This window comes from Sarcophilus harrisii, chromosome 5 (assembly GCF_902635505.1).
Source record: "Sarcophilus harrisii chromosome 5, mSarHar1.11, whole genome shotgun sequence".
Classification (NCBI taxonomy): Eukaryota; Metazoa; Chordata; class Mammalia; order Dasyuromorphia; family Dasyuridae; genus Sarcophilus; species Sarcophilus harrisii.
Window position 1 is genome coordinate 26301743 of NC_045430.1, and position 23361 is coordinate 26325103.

The following is a 23361-nucleotide window of genomic DNA, read 5'->3' on the forward strand; positions in this document are numbered from 1 at the left end:
CTCAGTTCTAGCTCACAGTCAACGTTCCTCATTAATTTTTCTGCTCATTAGGAAAACAATACATGGTGTATGCAGCTGAACAGAGAGGATTCTGGGTTGGAAAATGAGACTTCCATTTATTCACTCAAATGAATGAATGAAGCACTTATTAAGTGCTTACTATGTACAAAGCAGTGTGCTAATCATTGGGAATACACTTAGAAAAGGAAGATTCTCTCAAGGAGCTCTTGTTCTAGTGGAGAACTAATAGACATTCATGCATACTGTTCTCAAGGACTACATTTTAGATCTGCTTTCTATAATGGAGCTCTTTGTCTGTTGTATTCCCTCTCCCATAAGCCCTCTCTGTGTAAATTGTAAGTCCTTTTAGGTCAAAGACTGCTTTTGAATTTCTTCTGCATCCATTCCCTCCCCTCCCCACCTACCCCCAAACATTGTCTTCCACACAGTAGGTATTTAGCAGGTACATACTGGATGTTGTTCTTCTAGCATTCCAGTTGGGCCAATTTTCCCAGACCATATTTGGAGTTTTCTTGGCAAAGGTACCGGAGTAGTTTCCTATTTCCTTCTCCAATTTACTTTGCAGATGAGGAACTGAGGCATACAGGATTATGTGACTTACATAGAGTCACACAGCCAATAAGTGTCTGAGGCCAGGTTTGAACTCAGAAAGATGAGTTTTCCTGACTTCAGGCCTGGTACTCTATCCACTGTACCACTTAGCTGCCCACTTACTGGACAAGATTAGTTTATTTTGGACTCTACTTTCAGATTTATTATAAAAGAATCAAGATTTTTTTGTAATAGAGTAACTACTTTCTACATAACTCAATCTAAGCAACTAAGATCGTTAAATTGCAGAAAAGATACTCCTTCCTTGGAGAAGGAAGTTTCCTCATTTCCTCATTCCCCTATACAATGGAATAGAAGGTTGACTCCTTATTCCCAGCCCTGCTTAAATTTATATTTTGCCTCTTAAAGTAAGGTGCTAAATATATATATATATATATATATATATACATATATGTATATATAATTTTTCCTATTTTATTTTAATTGAGGGGGCAAACCAGTGACTTTTTGGGATAGGAGAGGGGGAAGAAATTCCCAATGCAAAAATTCCCTCCACCAAAGCAAATTGGCTAGTGTTCTGTCAGTTATTTCCAGTCATTGAAAAACGTCTGGAACACTGAGCAGTTAAGTGATTTGTCCAGGATCACACAGCCAATATGTCTCAGGAAAAGGATTTAACATAAGTCTTCTGGCCTCTAAAACCAGTTCTGTGTCCACGGAGCTATGCTTCCTCTCATATCCAGTTTTTATAGAGAGCCATAGTTCACAGAATTTAATTGACTTGTCCAGGATCACGAAGTCGGTGACAAGTATCAATTGGAACTTGAACCCAGAGCCTCTTGACTTCAAAGTCAACTCTTTTTCCACTTAACTCATGCCCCTTAACTGACCATCATATCTTCTGGGGAGAACAGCAAGTTAATGCCTATATAATGAAAGATTCTCACTGCAAACCCCCTTGGTCAGAATGCTGGTACTGTAGTAAAAACTTGTCTTAAAATCCCAGCATATCCCCTGGCTTTAGCCTCCTTCAAACCAGTGAAGTAAAAACATATTCCTGGGATTTGTCTATCTATTCTCCCAGATCATAATGATTCATTCTTATACTTCTCTTTACTTCACACTTAGAAGCAAAAAAAATGAATAGTTGGATGGATGAATAGATAGATAGAGAAATGAATGGATGAATGGATACATGAACGAATGGATCGATGGATAGATGGATGTATAAATGGATGAATGAATGGATGGATGGAAAGAAGGAAAGACATTTGCTAAATGCCTAGTATGTGCCAGGCACTGTTATGGGGATACAGATATAAAAGTAATATTCACTATACTAAAAGAATTGACCTCCTGATAGGAAGAGACAGTATTTGTAGAAGAGTGATGGCTAGGACAGGATTGACAAAAATGATGAGTAGACCCATAGGGTACTTATTTATTACTTCCTTTTCAGAAACAATGGCAATTGATTAGATTATTGTTAGAGAAGTATGGGGAGGAGAAGGGGAATTTAGGGATATTACCAGGATGCCTGGGTAGTCTCCATTAAATGGTATATTAAAGAATAAATAAGAGTCACTGGAAGTTAAGAGAGTTTAGGATTACTCTCTCACCCATCAAGCAATGGCCAAATTTGATCTCAGGAAGATGAGTCTTCCTAACTTCAGGTCTATTCGCTGAACCATCTAGCTACCCATTGGCACTATAAATATCCCCATTATGTGGATGAAGAAATTGAGACTCAGAAATATCAAGTAAATTGCCATGAATTACCCAACAACTTAGTGTCCATGACTTAATATTCCAACCTCAACTACTTCTGAGCCTTTTTTCCCCTTCTGCAAAATTCGAATCAAAATACATGCATGGTGTATCTCCCAGGGCTGGTATGAAGATGAAATAAGTATTTTTAAACACTTAACATCCTATATTGAAGAAAGTTACTGTTATCAAGTGAACTTTCTCAGGGGCACGTCATGCCTATATTCTGTACAAGCACCCAGCATTCTTAGAACATTTACTTTATTTTTAACATATCTATGCCCTTCTTCTAGCCAAGGTTCCATTTTAAAAGGACTGCTCAGATTTTGGAGACTGTGGACCAGAGATAGCCCACAAACCTTAGTTCGCTCAAATTATCTCTTTTCTGTACTTAGTAAACCTGACTTCTCCTTCCCCAACTCCCCAGGGTCCTATCTGCCTCAGCAGATAGCACTTCTGAATGTTAATACCAGTTAAGGCAATCAGTGAATTCAGTTTCTCTTTTACTCTTAGAACACTAATCCCAAGTGTCTGGTAAGCCAGCTTTCCACTGAATTCATTTCGTTCTTGGGTCACAAGTTGAATCCTGTAAATGGGGATAAATAATTCATCGGGTTTAATTTTTTCTGGTTTCACTTGCTATCTCCCCGGTGGTTATCAGGGCCTTTCCAATAATCACTTATAAAGTGCCTACTGTGTAGGGAGTAGGATTGCAAGGGACCTCTCAGGTTGCCTCTAGTTCAGAGATTCATCATCTTTTTTAATATCCTGGATCCCTTTATCTGTCTGGTAAAGTTTAGGATCCCTTTATTAGGATGCTGTTTTTAATATGTAAAATAAAATACAAGGGATTAGAAAGAAAACCAATTGTATTGAAACATCATTCTCTGTCTCTGTCTCTCTATGTCTCTCTCTCTTGTCTCTGTCTGTCTGTCTCTCTCCTTTTCCCCCTCTTTCCACCTTTTCTCTCCCTTTTCCTCTTTTCCTTTCTCTCTGTCTCCCTCCCTTCTTCCCTCTTTCTCTTTCATTTTCTTTCTCTCCCCTTCTTTCTTTGGATGTCTCTCTGTGTGTGTCTCTGTCTCTGTCTCTATCTTTCTGTCTCTGCTCTCTCTCTCTCTCTTTCTGTGTGTGTGTGTGTGTGTGTGTGTGTGTGTGTGTTTGCCGTCTGTCTCTGTCTCTCTGCTTGTCTCTCTCTTTCCGTGTGTGTCTATCTGTCTCTCTTTGTCTCTGTGTATTTCTCCATCTCTTCTCTCTGTATATATATCTATGTATTTCAAAAGCAAAAACATGCTCACAGGCCTCCACTTTAAGAATTCTTTCTCTAATCTAGCCTGTTCCTTACTTAGGGACTGCCCACTCTGGTATTCCTAATAAGGTCTTTCAGTATCTAATACTAGTTCCCACATCCAGTGGTCTTTTCTCAATCTTCATTTTCCTCCATCTCTTTGTAGCCTTAAAAAACTGCAAATCGGGACTTCTTAAACGTTTTCCATTCATGACCCCTTTTTGTCCAGTAAATTTTTATGCAACTCCAGTTATGTAGGCATATAAAATAGGTGTACAAATCAAACATTTACTAATAATAAATCATAAAGAAATTCATTTTAAAACAATTATTTGGTATACATATAATTTTATTATTTATTAAAGATGAACACAAATTTGCATACTGAAATGGATGTGCTTGTTTATTTTTATACAGAGAATTAAATCTTGGCAGAATATTTGATACATTTTATTATTGCCAAATTTTTCACGACCCCCACATTCAGTTATGCTAATAAGTTTTGCTATATATCATTTTTCTCTGATACATTCTTCTCTTTAGGTTTTTGAGAAACGTCCCCTGTTAGTTTTTCTCCTACCTCTCTGACTGACTACTCCTTCTTTGTTCCTTTTTTTTTTTTTGGCTCCTCATCCTAATGACAACTTCTAACCATAGAGATATCTGTCATTACCTTACTTAGGGACTGTCCACTCTGGTATTCCTAATAAGGTCTTTCAGTATCCAATACTAGTATGCTAACAAAGACCAGATCATCCTCCCCTGAAACTGCTCTCTGTAATTACCAATGATCTCTTAGTTGCCATATCTAGTGGTCTTTTCTCAATCCTCATTCTCCTTGACCTTTTTGTAGCTTTAGAAAGTGTAAGTCAGGGTTTCTTAAACACCATCCTCCTGGTTCCTCTGTCTCTTAATCCAGGGATCACTCTAGTTTGACTTTTCTTCAGCTCTCACCCTTTCTCCTATACCCAATCTGTAAGAAAGATCTCTTGATTTCACTTTTGCAACATCTCTCCAATACATAGCCTTTTCTCCTCTGACATTCCCAACACAGGTTCAGATCCCCATCATCTCAGACCTGGATTAGTGCATTAGACTAACGATGAGTCTATCTCAAGTTTCTCCCTACTTTAGTCCATTCTCCAGATACCAAAGGGATTTTCCTAAGCTCGGGTCCAACTTCCTTACTCAATAAACTCTTCTGCTTTCCTATCATCTCCAGGATAAAATGCAAAATGCTCTTTTTGATATTAAGCCTTTCACAACCTGATCCCTTTCCTACCTTTTTAATCTTCATACATGCTATTCCCTGATATGCTTCAGTCCATTGTTATTGCCCTCCCAGCTGTTCTATGAATAAGACAATCCATCTCTCAGCTCTCAACATTCTCTAGGGCTGTCCCCCATGTCTAGAATACTCACCTTCCACTCTGACTACTTTGGATGTCTTAAAGTCCCAACTAAAATCCCATCTTTTACAGGAAGCTTTTCTCAACCCTTCTGAATTATAGCCCCTCCTTCTGTTAATTATTTTCTAATTTAATTTGTATATAACTTGTATATATTGGTTTGCAGATTGTCTCTTTCATTCAACTGTAAGCTTCTTGAGGGCAAGAACTGCCTTTTGCCTCTTTTTATGTCCCCAGAGCTTAATAAAATAAAAAAAGTTAATAAATTAGAGCTTAGTAAAATAAAAAGTAAATTATAAATTGATTGATTAGTTGACAGCACTAATAATTTGAAGGGACCGTAGGGGTTGTCTAGTTCATAAGCATTATTTTTTAGATAAGAAACTAGAAAGACAGAGGATTAAGCAACTTTCCTACAGCCACTATATGTATCTGAAGGATTCCTTTCAAAGCCAACCTAATGTACTTCTTAACAGCTAGAATTATTAATAAGTTTTCCCTTTTGTTACTGAGTTGAAATCAGCTTCCACCTTTGAGTCTGAATTCTTCCCTTTAGGACCAAACAGAAAGAAAGGAATCCATTTTCCTTCCTAATCCATCTGGCAACCTTTCAGATATTTGTAAAAGTTAAGATGTCCCCTTCCCTCCCATCTCTGTACTTCTTTTCTTTTGTTTAAGATCCCCATCCGATAATCATTCCCTTTCCATCCTGGCTGCTATCCTCTGGACACATTCACATACTCCAGTCTTACCACACCTTCAGTCAATCAAGCCAGAGCTTTTGTTAAGCACCTACTATGTGACAGGCATTATACCGGCACTGACAAATAAAAAAGGTGAGAAAAGCCCCTGTCTTAATTGAGCAGAATATACGGCATATCCTTTTATGGGAGTGAGAAAATGAATTTTCATTAAAGATACAACATAGAGGTCATTTGGGAAGAAGTAGCTGTTAGGGGAAATCAAGAAAGGCTTCATGATAGAAATTTTCTCTTCTGTGTATTGTAAATTGAAGGGCTCTATTGTTTCTAAGAAATGAGGAGGGATTTCATTCCATATATAGAGGAATGGTCTTTGCTAAGCATAATCACAGGAGAGAGACTGTCATTTATGAAAATGTGACCACCAGAGTTGAACAAGATAGAGCAAAGCTTCTTAAACTGTGGGTTGTGACCATATGGGGTCACATAACTAGACATAGGAGTTGCAGTAAATTTGGGCAACAATAAATGGTATCAAATATTTCACCAAGATTTAATTCTTTATGTAAAAATAAGTAAGTCCATCCATCTCACATAGTGAGCCAGAAGGACCTGGACCCAAGTGTCTGACACATACTGGTGACCTTAGGCAAGTCATTTAACCTCTCAAGAATCCTAGGCAGCTATCAGAGACCATCATTTGCCCAACCGTTGCTGATTTTTATCAGCAAAATATCCTTACCTGAATTTCTCATAAGGATTTATGTTCAATAACACATCAGGATAAAAATCATTTTTAAAAAGCACAAAGTTATCTGTAGTTAAAGAATTCAACACAGGACGATGAGAAAAGTAAAATTTCATTTAAGGTAACAAACTTCGTTAACTCTTCAGGAATTAGCATATCAAGACACACAGGACAGGATTTAATAGCTAGCATTTAGATAGTGCTTAAACAGCTTGCAAAGTGTTCTCTATGTGTTAATTCACTGGATTCTCACAATAACCCAGGAAAGTTTATCCCCATTTTACAGATGAGAGAATGGAACCTCACAGCAATGTGAGATTGGCTCAGACTGTTCTTTAACGCATCAATAGGAGGAGGGAAGATTGCTTCTCCGGAGACCCATTCCTTTACTCACATTTCATTTAATATTTTCATCAATAAATTGGTTGACAGTCAATAGTATATTTATCACATTTGTGGCCAACAGAAAGATAGGAGAGGAAGCTAAGGAATGCCTTGGGTGAAAGAAGCATACTTCAACTGAATTAAATTCAATAAGCATTTATTAAGCACCTACTATATAACAGATATTATATTAGCCACTTGCAACACAGTCTTGACCAACAGGTCGCTGACCCTTCTCCCACCACAAAACAGGGAATATTTAGATAACTACAGACAATATATACAACTGTTTCTCTTTGCATTTTCCTATTTGATACATAAAGAAAAATAATATGATATTCTCTTCCTTCTGAAATTACTCTGAGCTTCATATTAGATATTATATATTCTACATAGCATACAGATAATATATTCGAGATTATAAATTGTAGAAAAGGTATAGCTCTACATGGAATAGAGGAAATTTTTTCTTTTAGTAGCTCTTTGTGATGAAATCACAGCTCTAGTCCTTATATGATAATATATAGGGTTTTGTATTATTTAATGTCTAACAAATGAAATATATAATACGCACATGTAACACATGAGCAGTGTAAGGCACATTACATGTAATATGTTATACATATTCTGTTCTCCATGTGATGATGCAATATATTATGTTATTTAAAATATAAATATTTAATATATATACATGCAATATAATATATAATCAGTGTAATATATCAAGTTTATTATTATATAAGTAATATTAAAGCTATATTTTGATTAATATAGAATATATAAATTACAATGCATGCATATATGTATAATATCTATAAAGGGTTTTTAGAATAATTTGAGTAGGATAGTAATAGCAATCATGGGGAAATAAGAAAAGGAATTTGTAAGATGAGCCACTTGAACTGGGTCTTAAGAGGATTTTGTAGGAGTATAAATGAGAAAGGAGAGCATATCAGACATCAAGGGCAGTGTATAAAAAAAGGATGAAGGTAAGATATGCAGTGTTATATATGTTAATAGTAAAGTTGGTCAAAGTAGAATACATGAAAGGGAAAAGTAGAGTGAAAGTAGTCTGAAAAGCCAAGTTGGAGTATAAGATATCTAAATGTCAGATGGAGAAATTTGTATTTATTCTTACAGGAAATACAGAGCCATGGTAGCTTCTTGAGCTGGGTGAGTGATGCAGGAAACTGTGTGCTTTAGGACTATCAATAGGACAGCTGGATGGGAGGAAGGTGGATTGCGAAGGGGAGAGACTGGGGGCAGATGGATCAACTAAGCCATACATGACAGATATGTAGATAGCAAAGTAGAAGCTAATGTAGTGATTATATGACAGAATTAGGAATCAATCAGAAATCTTGCCATAGGAATTGTAAAGGTTTGTAAAAGGTTATTTAGCTGAGATACAGATTGGACTAAATCAGAGCTTCTTAAACTTTTTTCCACTCCCAACCCCTTTTCACCTGAGAAATGTTTACGTGACCCTGGGCAAATGGGTATATAAAATAGGCAGATAAATCAAACATTTACTGATAATAAATCATAGTTCCATGACTCCCAAATTCAATTACAAGATCCTATGTGGGGTCATTACCCACAATTTAAAAAGCTGGAGTTAGATGAGCCTGGATATTTAACTTCTTTTCTTCTTTCTTTCTTCTTCTTTTCCTTTTTTTCTTTCTCTTCCCTCCCTTCCTCTCTCCCTCCCTTCTTTTCCTTCCCTTTCTCTCTTTCCTTCCCTCCCTCTCTGCTTTGTCCCCCTCCTCCTCTGTCTGCCTTTCATAATTGGGATTAAGTGACTTGCCAGGGTCACTAGTAAGTATTTGAGAGCAAATTTGAGCTCAGGTCCTCCTGACTCCACTGTGCTGTGCACTGTCCCTGGCTATTTAATTACAACTCTAGTAACCAGTGAGTCATGTGTGTCAAACTTTGGGGATAAAAAGAAAGGCAAAAAACTCCAAGGAACTCATATTCTACTAGGGGAGACTATTTTTTTTTCAGAGAAGAAAGACAGGGAAGGAAGGAAGGAAGGAAGGAAGGAAGGGAGGGAAGAAGGGAGGTAGGGAGGGAGGAAGGAAGGAAGGAGAAAGAAAGAAAGAAAGAAAGGAGGGAGGAAGGGAGGAAAGAAGAAAGGAAGGCAGGCAGGCAAGGAAAATATAGATAGATATAGATATACAGTGAAAATTGAAGCTCATTTGCATATGATCTTTTCACCTCCATAATTCTTTCCACTTCTGAGATTCTGTGATTAACCTACAGTTGAACTGCTTCCCAACACTTTACCAGCATTACCTTATATGTAGCACTATTACCTTTTATTATTTAATTATGTATATTCCTCTAGTTATGCATATTTATATATACATACATGTGCCCACATGGATATTTTACAGTAGATAGATTTCTACATGTGATCTGTGATCCAATGACATTAATCTCTTTGCTTTGTTTGCTTTTAACATGCAATCCCTTGCACATGATACTCCCAACTCTGGCATGTTTTTTGGCTTTCTACTGTGTTAGGAACGCTCTTCCTCCTCATTTCTACCTCCTAGTTTCCTTACTTCTTTCAGATCTCAGTAAAATTCTTCCTTCTGCAAGAATTCTTCCCCAGTCCTCCTTTAATTCAATCCTTCCTTTCTGAGATTATCTCCAAATTATTCTGTCTACATCTTATTGGTACATAGTTGTTTGTGTGTTGTTTCCTCCCCATTTGACTGTAAGTATCTTAAGGACAGAGACTGTGGTTTTGCTTTTCTCTGTATCCCTGACACTTAGCGGAGCATTTGGCACATAATATTAATAAATGTTTATTGAGTGACTTGACTTTCACATCAAAGATATCATTAAATCTTCACATATATCTTATGAAGTAGGCAAGGCAAGAATTATAAACCTATCTGATTGACTGGTAAGATATGATCTGGATGGTGGTCATTTATTGGATTGAAAATGGTTGAGTAATTCTACTCAAAGAGTGATGATCATTGTTAATCTAGATAGAGGTTTCTAATAAAAGCTTCTGACCTTGGTTGGTTCATTTCTGTTCAACATTTTTAATCACTGATTCAGATGAAGACATGGATGGCACGTTCTCAGATTTGCAAATGGAGTAACACTGATGGCAGCATCATGATCCAAAAAGAAATCAGTAGGTTGGAGCAGTAAGCCAGTTCTAATAAGATGAAATTTAATAGCAGTGAAGGTGAAGTCTTACGGTTGAAATGCTAAATAAAAGTAAACCATAAAAGTACTAGATGGGGAGGATTTAAGTGTAGAACAATTTATATATATATATATATATATATATATATATATATATATATATATATTTTTTTTTTTTTTTTAAACCTCTGAGTTTTGGTGAACTGCCAATTCATCTAAAGGCAACAGTAGGAGATGGCAGCCAAAAAAACTATTTCAATCTTAGGATGAATTAACAGAAGTTTAGTGTCCTTAAGGAAAAAAAAAACAGGCTTTCATTACACTGACTTATCTGACCATATTTGAAATACTGTGTCCTATTATAAGTGCCATGTTTTGGAAAAGATATTGATCAACTGAAACTTGTCTAGAGGAGGGAAACAGGGATATTAGGGACATTTAAAACTATATCATATGGGAGTTACTTGAAAGAATCCTGGTGATACAATAATGACAATACAGCAACATCAACAACAATGAGAATAATAATGACTATAACTTATATTTGTATACTGCTTTAAGGTTTACAAAGCATTTTCCTTAAAATAGTCCTGCATAGTAGGCAGCTAGGAGGCGTCATATTGCATAGAATACTGAGCCTATAGTCAGGAAAACTCTTCAGGAGTTCAAATCCAGCTTCAGATAATTAGTAGTTGTATGATTCTAGGCAAGTCACTTGACCCTGTTTGCCTCAGTTTCCTCATTTGTAAAATGAACTGGAAAGGGAAATGGCAAATCACTCAAGTATCATTGCCAAGAAAACTTCAAATGGGATCACAGAGAGTTGGAAGTGACTCCAAAACCCAAATTAACAACAAAAAAAAATATGGCATAATGGATAGGATGCTTTCTGGACATAGAGCCAGGAAGGCAGATTCAAATTCCATCTCTGATATACACTAATTATGTGAACCTGAGAAATTCCCTGAGACTCTCTGTTGTTTTGTTTTCTTATCCGTAACATGTTAAGTAGCTAAGTCACAGGGCTGTGAAACAGTGTTATGTACTGAATGGAGATCTGGCCTCAGAGTCAGAAAACCCTGGGTTTAGAGCACATCTTTTATCCTCTCAGAGCCACAAAGGAAATCTCTTCAAGGCTGTAAGTTGCACAAAAGCTGGCTATTTGTGTTGGTAAAGGGAATCTTCTGTAGGAGTAGAATCATAGATGTAACTAAAGTAAAGGAAAAAACACCCAACTCATGGAGTTGTTAGAGAGGTCTAAATGAGATAATACATGTAAAGCATTATATAAAGGTCTACTCTTGCTGTTATCCCATTTTATTGATGAGGAAGACTTAAAGGAGTCAAGTAGTTGGGATTAAGCAGTTAACAAGAATTTGAAAACTATGTTTCCTTGCTCTGTGGGCAGTATACCTATCTATTTTACCATAAAGTAGGGAAAGATAGAAGGTAACTACCTTACAAAGAAACAAAAAGATTGTTTTAAATAAATAGGTGTAAATATTCTAATGCCCCAGAAGTGAGGACTTGGGCTAATGGGTGTAAATTATAGGAAGAGAATTTTGACTGAATCCATGGTGTCCAAAAGTCTTATGCATTTTTAAGCTATTAAAGCTTAAAGTAAAAATGTTTTTTCATTGAAGGGTAACTGTAAATAGGGTATTTCCCCAAACAGCAGTCTTAATGTAGAAAGACTTTGGAAATATGATGTATATAAAGAACTTCCCTAATATTTAGAGCTTCCCACCATTGAAACTGAATGCCTTGCAAAGCAATTGATTTCCTACTTTCGGGAAGTAGTTTTTGCTCTTCAACAGATATCCACCTCTATACTTTTTGAACCCTTTGGGAGCTAATATCTCTTTATTTTTCCTGTGCCCAGGAAATATGATATGTGAAGAACTTTCCTAATATTTAGAGTTCCCCATCCTTAAAATAAAATGCCTTGCAAAGTTGAAGAAAGACTTTGGAAATAAGGATGTAGATAAAGAACTTCCCCAATATTTAGAGCTTCCACCATTGAAATAGAATGCCTTGCAAAGCAGTTGGTTTCCTACTTTTGGGGAGCAGCCTTTCCTCTTATAACAGATACTCACCTCTATACTTTTTTGAATTCTTTGGGAGCTAAGGTCTCTATTTTTCCAATGCTTAGGATATAGACCTTAAGGACTAGACCTGGAAAGGCACTTCAGACCTTTACTCTAACCTTTTCTAGTAGCTGATGAACATGAGGACCAGAGAAGGCAAGTTATTTCTCTCTGGTCACACAGGCACTAAGTGTCTAATACAAATCCTGCACCTTTCTACCAGCAGGGTACCCTTATACCCCGCCTACCTCTTACCAGCAGGAAACAAAACCCCTTTTAGTTAGATTACAGTAGTAACACTACCCCACCCAACAGATTGAGTATAAACATCCAAAGGAAGTCATAGTATCTTATGAGCTTGAAAATTCACAGCTGAGAAATAAATTGTTTTGACTCAAGGGTCACTTGTAAGTTTTTATACCTTGCAGAATTTTCAGGAGGAGGGTGGAGGGAGATGGAGAAAAAAAAAAAAAAAGCTCCACAACATCCGCTGTTCATTTTGAATCATGAAAAGAAAATGAATAGTATTTGCCCGAAAGTGTCAAGCAGAGCTTCCAAATCAGATAACAATTCTCTGTATTGCATTTCCCCCCAATAAAGCACCGCGTAGTGAACCTTGTTCTAGGCTCTAGTGAAGGCTTTACATCCCCTTGTGCCTTTGGAGAGATCAGAACACACACACACGCACCCCGAAATGTGTAACCTCCGGACTTAAGATTCGATGGAGATCGAAGCACCGGGGTCCGCTTGGGAATCTAGCTATTTTCTGCATTTGTTTTGACTGCTCCCATCATTCAAGATTGACGCTTGGATGGGTGTGTAGGAGGCGGCAGCAGCAGGAGCGGGGCTTACAGCTTGCACACACACACACACACACACACACACACACACACACACAAAATCTGCCTTATCTGATGGCTATTATTGAAAATGGGAGGTGTAGCCTGGGCTGGGTAATGAAGGGGAGCGGAGCGAGGGGGGCGCCAGGAGCATGGAGCTGAATACCAATGAGTGTAGGAGTATTGGCTGAGGAAGAAGTCTTGCCTGCTCGCGCTGCCAGAGCTCACTGTGGAGTGTTCCACGCAGCCCCGAGAAGCGGAGAGCAGCTGCCAGCCGGCGCTGGAGGCTTGACATGCTGGCTCTTTCTGGGAGCTGGGGGGCCCCGGTGTGACATCGATCCGCAGTCCCCGCTCCTTGGTTACTATGTGAGAACAGCCTTGCTCTCTCGCGCTAACCTTCCCGGGTGCAAAAACAAACAAACCCCAAAACAAACAAGCAAAAAAAAAAAACTATGTTTTCTTGTTGACTTTTCTTTCTCGTGAGAACAACCCCAACGTTTATCTGTCAAGCTGGCGGGCTCCTATGACAGCAACTTTCCGCACAACATGATGTGGCAATGCCACCTCTCAGCCCAGGACTACCGCTATTACCCCGTGGATGGCTACTCCCTGCTTAAACGCTTCCCTCTCCACCCTCTTGCAGGACCCCGATGCCCGGTCCAAACGGTGGGACAATGGCTGGAGAACATCGGGCTACCTCAGTACGAGAACCACTTGATAGCCAATGGATTCGACAACGTGCAATTCATGGTAAGGAGCTCCGGGGTCCGGGTTCAGGTGGCTGCCTTTTGTCTGACCGGGCTTTCTCTCCGTTGGGGTTCTGAGCCGAGCCCCCATCCCGTCGGTCCCTCTGCCCTCGGCGGGGCCACTTAGGAGGAACTTATTGTTTGCAACTAAATGCTCGTGGAGGATCGGGCTATAAACAGCCGTGAGGGCTGCTGGATGCGGCTGCCCACCCATGTGCTTCTTGGGACCCATCCGGCCACGGGGATATTTTCAGGCGGGGAGAGGAAGGTTCAGACCACCGTTTGTCCCCTTGTTGTCTGATGGTCACTTTTAGAAAATAACCCTTTCGCAACAGTCTTACGGGAACAATAATCCCCCCTGCTTTTGGGTAGTTCTGGTTACAGTCAGCAGCGTGAAAGCTTGTTTCATGTAAGCATTAGCATTTCAGTGTGGCGTGGGGCAGGTGTGCGAGATGACTGGTCTTTCCGGTTTCAAATTTCAGTCAACCCTCTTCGGGCTTGATGCTCCGGAGGGTTAATTATGGAGAGAATTCCCTTAGACTGGGTAGTAAATAGGGATGTGTTCCTTTAAAAAGGAAATCGAGCCTCACCTAGTCTGTGTGTTCCTTTGACAAAGAAATAGATGCTCTCCTAGTTTGTGTGTTCCTTTAGGAAGAGAATAGAGGCTCTCCTAGTCTGTGTGTTCCTTTAAGAAGGAAATAGAGGCTCTCCTACTTTGTATGTTCTTTTAGGAAGGAAATAGAGGCTCTCCTACTTTGTATGTTCCTTTAGAAAGGAAATAGAGGCTCTCCTAGTCTGTGTGTTCCTTTGAGAAGGAAATAGAGGCTCTCCTAGTTTGTGAGTTCCTTTAGAAAGGAAATAGGAGCGCTCCTAGTTTGTGTGTTCCTTCAGGAAGGAAATAGGGGCTCTCCTAGTTTGTGTGTTCCTTTAAGAAGGAAATAATGCTCTCCCAGTTTGGGCTGGTTAATATCTGGAGAAGAGCTGCTTCTCCTTGTTTCTGTCCTGGATCCCTTTAGTGATCCAGAGAAAGCTGTGTATACCTTCTCAGCATGAATAAAAAGTTAGCAAAAAAGAATGATGTCTTGTTTTGTTTTGCTTCCCATCCAAGTTCATAGACCTCTAGAAATCTAATCACGGACTCCTTAGGAGTCCATGAATCCCGAGTCAAGAACCTTTCCTCTAGAAGAAGGCACTGATGATCTCTCCATCAGTCCAAGTTCCAAGCACTAGTGATTTCTCCAGCCACATGTTATCTAAAGCTGATTTATATAAAATCCCCACCGTGAAGAATATAGGTTAGGATGGGGGTTGGAGAAACTTGTGGGCTGCTTGCCCAGCCCCCAGTCATTTCCCTACCTCCTCCAGTGCTCATCAGTTTCCCTTGGGCTGAGAGCCTTTACCCCACTTGTAAAGCTACGTCAGAGCCCTTGTTAACTTTCCCTGTATTTAAGGTCTTACCACATGCAGTCAGGGCTCTAAATTTAGTGCTATGTCTATGTTATAGGCACGAGGCACACACACAGCCCTTGGGATTAATAACATTCTAAGAACTATAATCCCAGACACTGTTTCTTAGTGAAATGTTAGACAGGCCTGACACCTGCAGTTTCTTGCTATCAAAACTGCAAATGGAAAAAAAGGGGGGGAAATGCCTGACACCTGGCATTGTTTTTTTTTTAAATAAATAAATGTGTGTGTGTGTGTGTGTCTGTACGCACATGATCATTTTTCCCTCTAAGTTTAATGCTGACTTGAATAGGATTTTTGGTTATTCCATTAATAAATGTTCACCTGTTTTTTAAAAGACATGTTTTGTCGAGCAACGTCTGCCAGGGAGAGCAGTGTACAAATGTAGTCTGACATGTGGGCTGGAAAACTTGCATGTGATGGTATTTGTTGGGTCCCTTCTGGGCTTGGAATCTTAGCAGCGCGGTTGCAACTGCCACAGCTTTTCTTTGCTGAGGTTCTTCCAGTCCTAGAACTTTGAAAATGAAAAATAAGTGGAAAATGGGTTTTAGCCATTTCTGTGACAAGGCGAAAAAAGGACAAACGTTTCTCCTTGTGTGTTCGTCAAGTCTAGCCCTCTTAATGGCCAGCAATGAGAATTATAGGAATTGGCAAATCAGCTGGATGGATGCATTTTCAAATGTTTATAGTAACTACAGCTAGACTGCTTCTCTCTCCATATCCCCTCTCTTGCTATCTCTACTTCCCTCCCCTTTCTCTCCTTCACTCCTCTTTCCCTTCTTTTCTTCTTCTCTTCTTCCCTCTCTCTGTCTCCCTTCCTTCTTCCCTCCACTATCTTTCTCCCTCAATCTCTCCCCCTCTGTTTCTCTTTCCCCATTTCTTTCTTATTTTCCCTCTCTCCTTGTGTCCCTCTGTTCTTGCCTAATTAGTTAGACAATGTAGATAAAGGTCTCTATTTCTTCCTCTCTCATCCTCCATTTCCTCTGACGTCTCCCTGTCAGTGTCCTTCTCTTGTATCTCAATCCTTCTCTTGTCTTGTATCTGTCACACTTTCTCTCTATCTCCTTTCTCTCCCTGTCTGTCTCTACCTGTATCTTTCTCTCTGCTTCCTTGCATCCCTTTCTCCCTTCCTCCTTTCCATATCTCTTCTCTGTATGTCAATGGAAAGAGAATTTAAAATAAACTCTTCAGTCTAGCCCTGGACTAGAACAGAATGTGTGTGTGTGTGTGTGTGTGTGTGTGTGTGTCAGACCAACTTCCAGAGAGCCATAAATTTTTATGGCTCCCAAAAGTCTCACATACTTTGGTGGACAAGAAGATCCTAACCCCTATAATGTAATTTGGGATTCTTTACATCTAAACTTTGGATGTATATGGGTAAAGATGAGATCCTCTTTAAAGCCTTGAGCTGAAAGGTTACTCAAACAGGTTTTAAAATAAGTATTGGCAGCGACACACGGGAAGATACTTGTGAATGAAATATGTGAAAGCTGTACAGCATTTGGCTTAAAGTGGTAATGTGTTGGGGGGTTGAGGATCTGCCATATATATGTACATTTGTGGCACAATGAAGGTTAGAGATTTTTTCCAGATTCTTTCCCCAATTAACATGGTAGCTCTAGGACTGGACTACATATCCAGAAGACTTAGATGTAAAAACCATTCTTATTATCTCTTTGACCGTGGCCAAGTCCTTTAGCCTGTTGAAAAACTCAATTTCCTCATCTGCCAAATGGGGACAATAATAACCACATTGCCTTCCCCATGTTGTGAAGGTCAAATAAGATTGTGCATTAAGTACTTTGCAAAACCTTAAGTGCATTGATTTCACACGTAGAAGACATTCCTACCCTGATTCATGGGATCCCAGGATCAGAGGTCATCTATCAACAGCTTCATTTTGCAGAGGTGGATACTGAGGCAAGGAAGTTGAAGTGATTTAAGATCAAAGATCTAGAACTAGAAAAGATTTTGGAGCCTCTCCATAGCACCATATGAAATAAAGGTCCAACCCTTTAATTTTACAGTTGAAGAAATTGATGCTCATAAAGATTAAATGGTTTGCTCAAGATCTCACAGATAATATATAGCGAGAGTAGGATTTGAACCCAAGGCCTCTTATTCACTTCTCTTTCTACTATACCATGTAATTGAATTAATGAATCAACAAAACCCTATAAAGTAAGTACCCTTTTTGAGTGAGCTAGAATAAGTTATCTTCAAGAAACTTTTTTGACTAAGAAGACATAAAAAGTTTAAATTCTTGCTATTTTAGGTAATTTAGGCAATGAGGTGAGGCACATAAGAAAATGGTATCTCCATGTGGGACTGAACATACTGGTATGTGCTATTTAAATGCTACTTGTAACATCAGAAGATCATTTCTTTGTTATATATGTGTGTGTATTTATATATGTATATGAATGCATGTACACATATACATATGTATATGCAAATATATATATCATATATATATATATATATATATATATATATATATATACTCACCTATAGATATATACATACTTACACATATAGATCCATCCATTCCCATGGAACTTAATGTAGTTAGTTATTGTCAGTTCACATAGACCGATTGGTCTTTGTCCTGAAACATTTTATTCGTATACAAAAAAATCTGTTTGATTTGCTTCATTTCCATCTCACATGATAGATAGTCCAGCTTTTGTTTTGTGTGTTTTTTTTCCCTTAAAGCACATTCTGACCCGCATCTCTTCGTCCTGTTGCCTAAGCAACAACCACCCTGCTCCTATTAACTGTTATATAGCCCAGGTTCTCTTAGCTGTTTAGAGGAGACCTGGGAATGATAAGAGAGTGTAATTAATACTAATAGAAACATCATATTCTATCAGTACATGAATATGTTCTACTTGCAAACATTTTCACTGGTTAAAGGTGCCAATTAAATCAGCTTACAGTTAGATATCGGGCACTCGTGGGTTTCTATCAATGGTCTACGGGGTAAACCATTCCCCAAGTGCCTTGAGATTCTCTCACTGAGCCTGATCTTTGAAAAAAAAAGTGAAAAATCCAAGTAATATATCCACACAGTCACCATTCACCCCAGGAAAGATGAATTATGCCAATTCTTGTGCGTGGATGGAAAAAGGACTCCCTTTTATCTTTAAATTGCTATGAATTATTGAGTTCTCCTTCAGGCTCTTGATGATTGTACTTGATTTTACAGATGTGTGGATTCCTCTCCCTCTCCCTGAATAATCTTTAGAATGAATCTTGAAACATTTCCCACTGCTTGTCTTCCCCAACTGTGTTCCTGTCTGCAGAATAGTTGTGCACACAGTTTGCTCAATCAGTTTCAAACACATACGTACAGACATACGTCTACATGGGCGCCATCATTGACGACTTCAGATAATTTAAGCAGAAAAGATTCTGCTTAAATTAAGTGTCAAAGACACGCATCTTTATTCATCTCTGGAGTTTCAATCAAAACTTTCTTCATGATGTCATGTGGGGATCTGCTGAAGGGACTGAGGAGGTTTACTTTGGAAAAGAGAAAGCCAAGAAAGGACATGATAGCTATCTTCAGAAGTCTGAAGGACTATCACAGGAAAGATGGTTTAGACTCAAGGGATGAGATGTTTGTTTAGGCTCCAAATCAGAGAGACTTCCTAATGATTGAAGGTATCAGGAAAGAGTATGGACTGCTTAAGAGATCACGTGCTTCCTCTCAAAGAGATCTTCATATCAAGGCTGGACAACACTTATTGGGTATGCTATAGTAAAGTTTCCTTTTAGGAAGGCTTTGAGCTAGATGACAGTCGATGGCTTGGCCAGTCCTCAATTTCTCTGATATTATTATTCTATGGTGGTGACACTTGGTCCCAGAGGAAAGAACTGGATTGATGTGTGGTAGTTACAAAGAAGTGACTGTAGGGCAGACATCAAAAAAAAAATTCCGGAAGATTTCAAAGGTTTGGAGTGAAGGAAGTGAAGGAACTTCTTTGGAAAGTAGTTTCCACTCAAGCAGAACCTAGATGATAACACATTAGATGTATTATTATAATAGGGATTCCTTTTGAGGATGGGTTGGTTTAGATGACCATCACATTTTCTCCCAATACTGAAATTCTGTGATTCTATGATACGAGAGGCTTCTATGTCTACCAGCCCATCCTATTTTATTCCCCACTAGTCTTTTTCTTTGTTCTTTCATATTAGTCTATTTGTTCCTCCCTTTATTTCTGTCACCATGTGCTATATCTGGGTTCATCCTTGCCTCCATGTTTTGCTCATAGCTTTTACTCACTTACCCCAGAATGCCTATCATTCTCACTTTCATCTACCCAAACTATTCATCTTCCAGCAATCCTCATCTTGTCCATAAACCTAACTTCCACCCTTCAATAAACTAATCCTCTTCTGAAGTTCTTAACTACTTAATTGACACATCATCTAAAACTATTTACTTTCTAAGTGATCTTGGGAAATTCATCTAGAAATTAGATTTAATTGGTCTCAAAAGTACTTACTTATTACTTAACTATTAATTGACACAACTCTTGTCATTGTCATCACTTTCTAAGTGATCCTGGGAAATTGTTCTAGAAGTTAGATTTAGATGGTCTCAAAGGTAGTTACTTATCACTTAACTACTTAATTGTCACATCATCTGAAACTATTTACTTTCTAAGTGATCTTGGGAAAGTCATCCAGAAGTTAGATTTAGATAGTTTAAAAGATACTTATTTATTATTTAATTAATTAATTGACATATCATCTAACACTATTTAGATAGTGTTTGGGAAAGTCATCTAGAAATTGAATTTATGTGGTTTCAAGAATACCTCACAGCACTGAACTTGGAGATAGGAGGCTTCAGTTTGAAACTTAATTAAGAAGCTTATTAGCTGTATGACCTTAGATAAGTCATTTCACTCCACTGAACCCCAGAATATTCTGTTCCATTGAGTCATTAAAAATAAGTTGAAGTGCTAGGCTCAGAGGCAAGAAACCATATGTTCAAGTCTTAACTCTGGCACTCATTAACATTGTGACCTGGGTGAGGTTAGGCAACCTATCTTTGCCACAAACAATTTATAAAATCATATATGTAGGACAGGAAGGTACTCCAGAGGCCATCGAGTCTATACTCCTCATTTTACATAAAAGGAAACTGAGACCAAGAGAATACAAATAATATGCCCATGGTGACATAGTTAGTAGGCATCAGAGATAGGATTTGGTTGCCCTGAGAAGGTTGACAAAGATACTAAAGACCCTGGAACTCCACCAGAATCAAAGTTCAAGAAAATGTGTGATCCAGATGACAGGCAAAAACCTGCTTCAGATATGGAAAGATTTCTACCTCCCCAATAATAACCAATTGCCAGCTCCACATATTGGCTGTGGAGATTGGAAAACTATTCATTGAAGTTAAATAGCACCTACCATAAATATTCATTAGGTTGGATTAGAATTCTTGGAGAAGCACCAAAGAGTTTTATTCTGAGTTATCTATCTTCCTCTTTCGCTTCCCTGTAGGTAGCTAAGTGGTGCAGTGGCTAAAGTGCCAGCCCTGGAGTCAGGAAGACTCATCTACCCAAGTTCAAATCTGACCTCAGACATTTACGAGTTGTGTGAACCTGAGCAAGTCCTTTAACCCTGTTTCCTCATCTGTAAAATGAGCTGGAAAAGAAATGGCAAACCACTCCAATATCTTTGCAAAGAAAACTTCAAAAACCCCTCAAAACCACAAAGAGTTGGATATGATCAAAACAACTTTACAACATCTTTTCCCTTGAACAAACATATTCATCTCATGCCTAGATCTTAACTATTCTACTTTCTTTCATAAAATCACAGAATCAGAGATTTCAAGTTGGAAGTGCTCCTTAAAACCATCTAGTCTAATTTCCTTTGTTTACAAATGTAGAAACTAAAGCCCAGTGAGCTGAAGTGACTTACCTATACTCACACAAACCTTAGGATCATCAGTTGATATCTGACACAATTTCTTCACATGATGTCTACTTCACAGTATCTTGTGAAAAACCCAATTCAGGTGAATTTCTGTGAGAGATAGTGAAAGAGAGGTCTATATGGGACTTTCATATGCTTGCTGGTAGACAGTGCTAAATTTGGAATCAAAAAAAATCCTGGTTTCAAATTCTGTCTTATCTGAGGCATCCTGCATAAGTCATTTTAATACTAGGAATCCTGGTGTCATTTTTTAAATGGAACAGAGGGATTCTGCTTGAATTCTTTGATCCATATGTATGATCCTTTAATTATCTTCTTTTAATTATTCTGCTTTATCTTCACAATAACCTTATGGTATTGATGTTATTAGCATCCCTATTTTCCAGATGAGGAAACTGACTTGGAGAGAATTCAAATGGTTTTGAACTCAGATCTTCTTAATTCCATTCCAACAATCTGTCCAATGAATCACCAATCTTCTCCATGCAATAGCATATTAACAATGTCTGATGTACCTGAAGATGCATAGACCCAAAATGCATAACCCCAAAAGGGAGCAAATTAACCAAAAGCAAGTGAAGGATGCTGGGTACTCAAATAATGTCATGAGACCTGGACAAATGCCCTTGTTGTATCGGCCCCTATGGAAAGTGTTTTGGGGGATAGAGATGAGATGCAGGGGAATGAGAAAAGGAGGCTAAGTTGCCAACCATCTCACTGAAGAGACTGTGCATGTCAGTGAGATAACAAATTCTGGAAGCATCTAAAGGCCAAAAAAAGAGAGAAACCATAGACTCTTTAATTAAGTCACAGTGCTTTTTGTAAGACATCAGTTCATATAGTATCATCATCATCATTATTTATACAGTGACCCAAAAACCTCTGAGCCATTTTAAATTAAGATTTTTTGTTTTTTATTTATAATAGTTTTTCATTTTTCAAAATACATGCAAAGATAGTCATCAACATTCACCCCTGCAAAACCCTCCAGTCCATATTTTTCTTCCTTCTTCCCCATTTACTTCTAGATAGCAAGTAATCCAATATAGGTTAGACATGTGCAATTCTTCTAAACATATTTCCACATTTATTATGCTGCACAAGAAAAATCAGATCAAAAAGAAAAAATACATAAGCAAGCAAATAGCAACAAAAAAGGCAAAAATATTATGTTGTGATCCATATTCAGTCCCCATAGTCCTCTCTCTGGATGCGGATGGCTCTCTCCATCACAAGTCTATTGGAATCAGCCTAAATCACCTCATTGTTGAAAAGAGCCACGTCCATCAAAATTGATATAATCTTGTTGCCGTGTACAATGTTTTCTAGTTCTACTCACTTCATTTAGCATCAGTTCATGCAAATCTCTCCAAGCCTCTCTGAAATCATCTTGCTGATCATTTCTTATAGAACAATAATATTCCATTACATTTGTATAACATAAAAATTATGATTTTTTGAGAGATTTACATATAGTGCTTTCTTTTATTCCATTTGATCCTCACAATCCACCCTCTGAGGTAAATAACTAGATGACATAGTGGTTAGAGTACAATTGTCAAGAAGAACTGACTTTAAATTTGACTTTAACTACTTATTCCTTTGTGACCCTACATAAGTGACTTAACCCCCTGTCTCTCTTAGTTCCCTCATCAGTAAGGGATAACAATACCCTCCTCCGTAGATTGTTGTGAGGGTCAAATGAGATAACACTTGTAAAATGCTTTGCATTTCTTAAAATGTTATGTAAATGTTAGCTATCATTAATGTTATGTACTATTATAATGCCATTTTACAAATGAGGAAATCAAGGCTGGGAGCTGTTAAGTGTCTTGTCCTAGGTAACCTCACCAGTATTCTGACTGCAACCCCCATTATTTATCGGCTATGTCTGGGTAAGATCTGAAATGATGAGACATTTAATCGAAACTCTCTCATCCTCCAATGTTTCATATGCATTTTACACGTTAATGGAGCTGATGATATAAATTTTCTGCACTGAGAACATCCTCAGAGATTGGTATGGTTATAGGCTCTGTTGCATGTCCTGATAAAATAATCAGTATTCCAAGTCCTAAATTAAACATGTAAAATATGAAAAGAAAGGAGATTCCTCTGCACATATCCATCCCTAGAGGGGAAGGCTGAATAAGCCATACTAAATGCCAAAGAATCAAGATTATTTATCATTGAAAGGGCAGTTTGGGGGTTGCACATTCCAGT

General features: G+C 38.2%; 1 protein-coding gene across 13 annotated transcripts in view; it reads left to right on the forward strand.

The window, feature by feature from the left end:
• ANKS1B (ankyrin repeat and sterile alpha motif domain containing 1B) overlaps nt 1–23361 on the forward strand; it is a 1348113-nt gene that overhangs the window by 805564 nt on the left and 519188 nt on the right. For 12 of the 13 annotated variants that reach the window (XM_031941007.1, XM_031941002.1, XM_031941004.1 and 9 more), the window contains one exon: nt 13605–13711. In XM_031941007.1, coding sequence (XP_031796867.1) covers nt 13605–13711 — 107 coding nt within the window. Of the gene's footprint in view, nt 1–13027; nt 13712–23361 lie in introns of those variants that run through there. The other variant, XM_023504399.2, reaches the window with a different exon arrangement.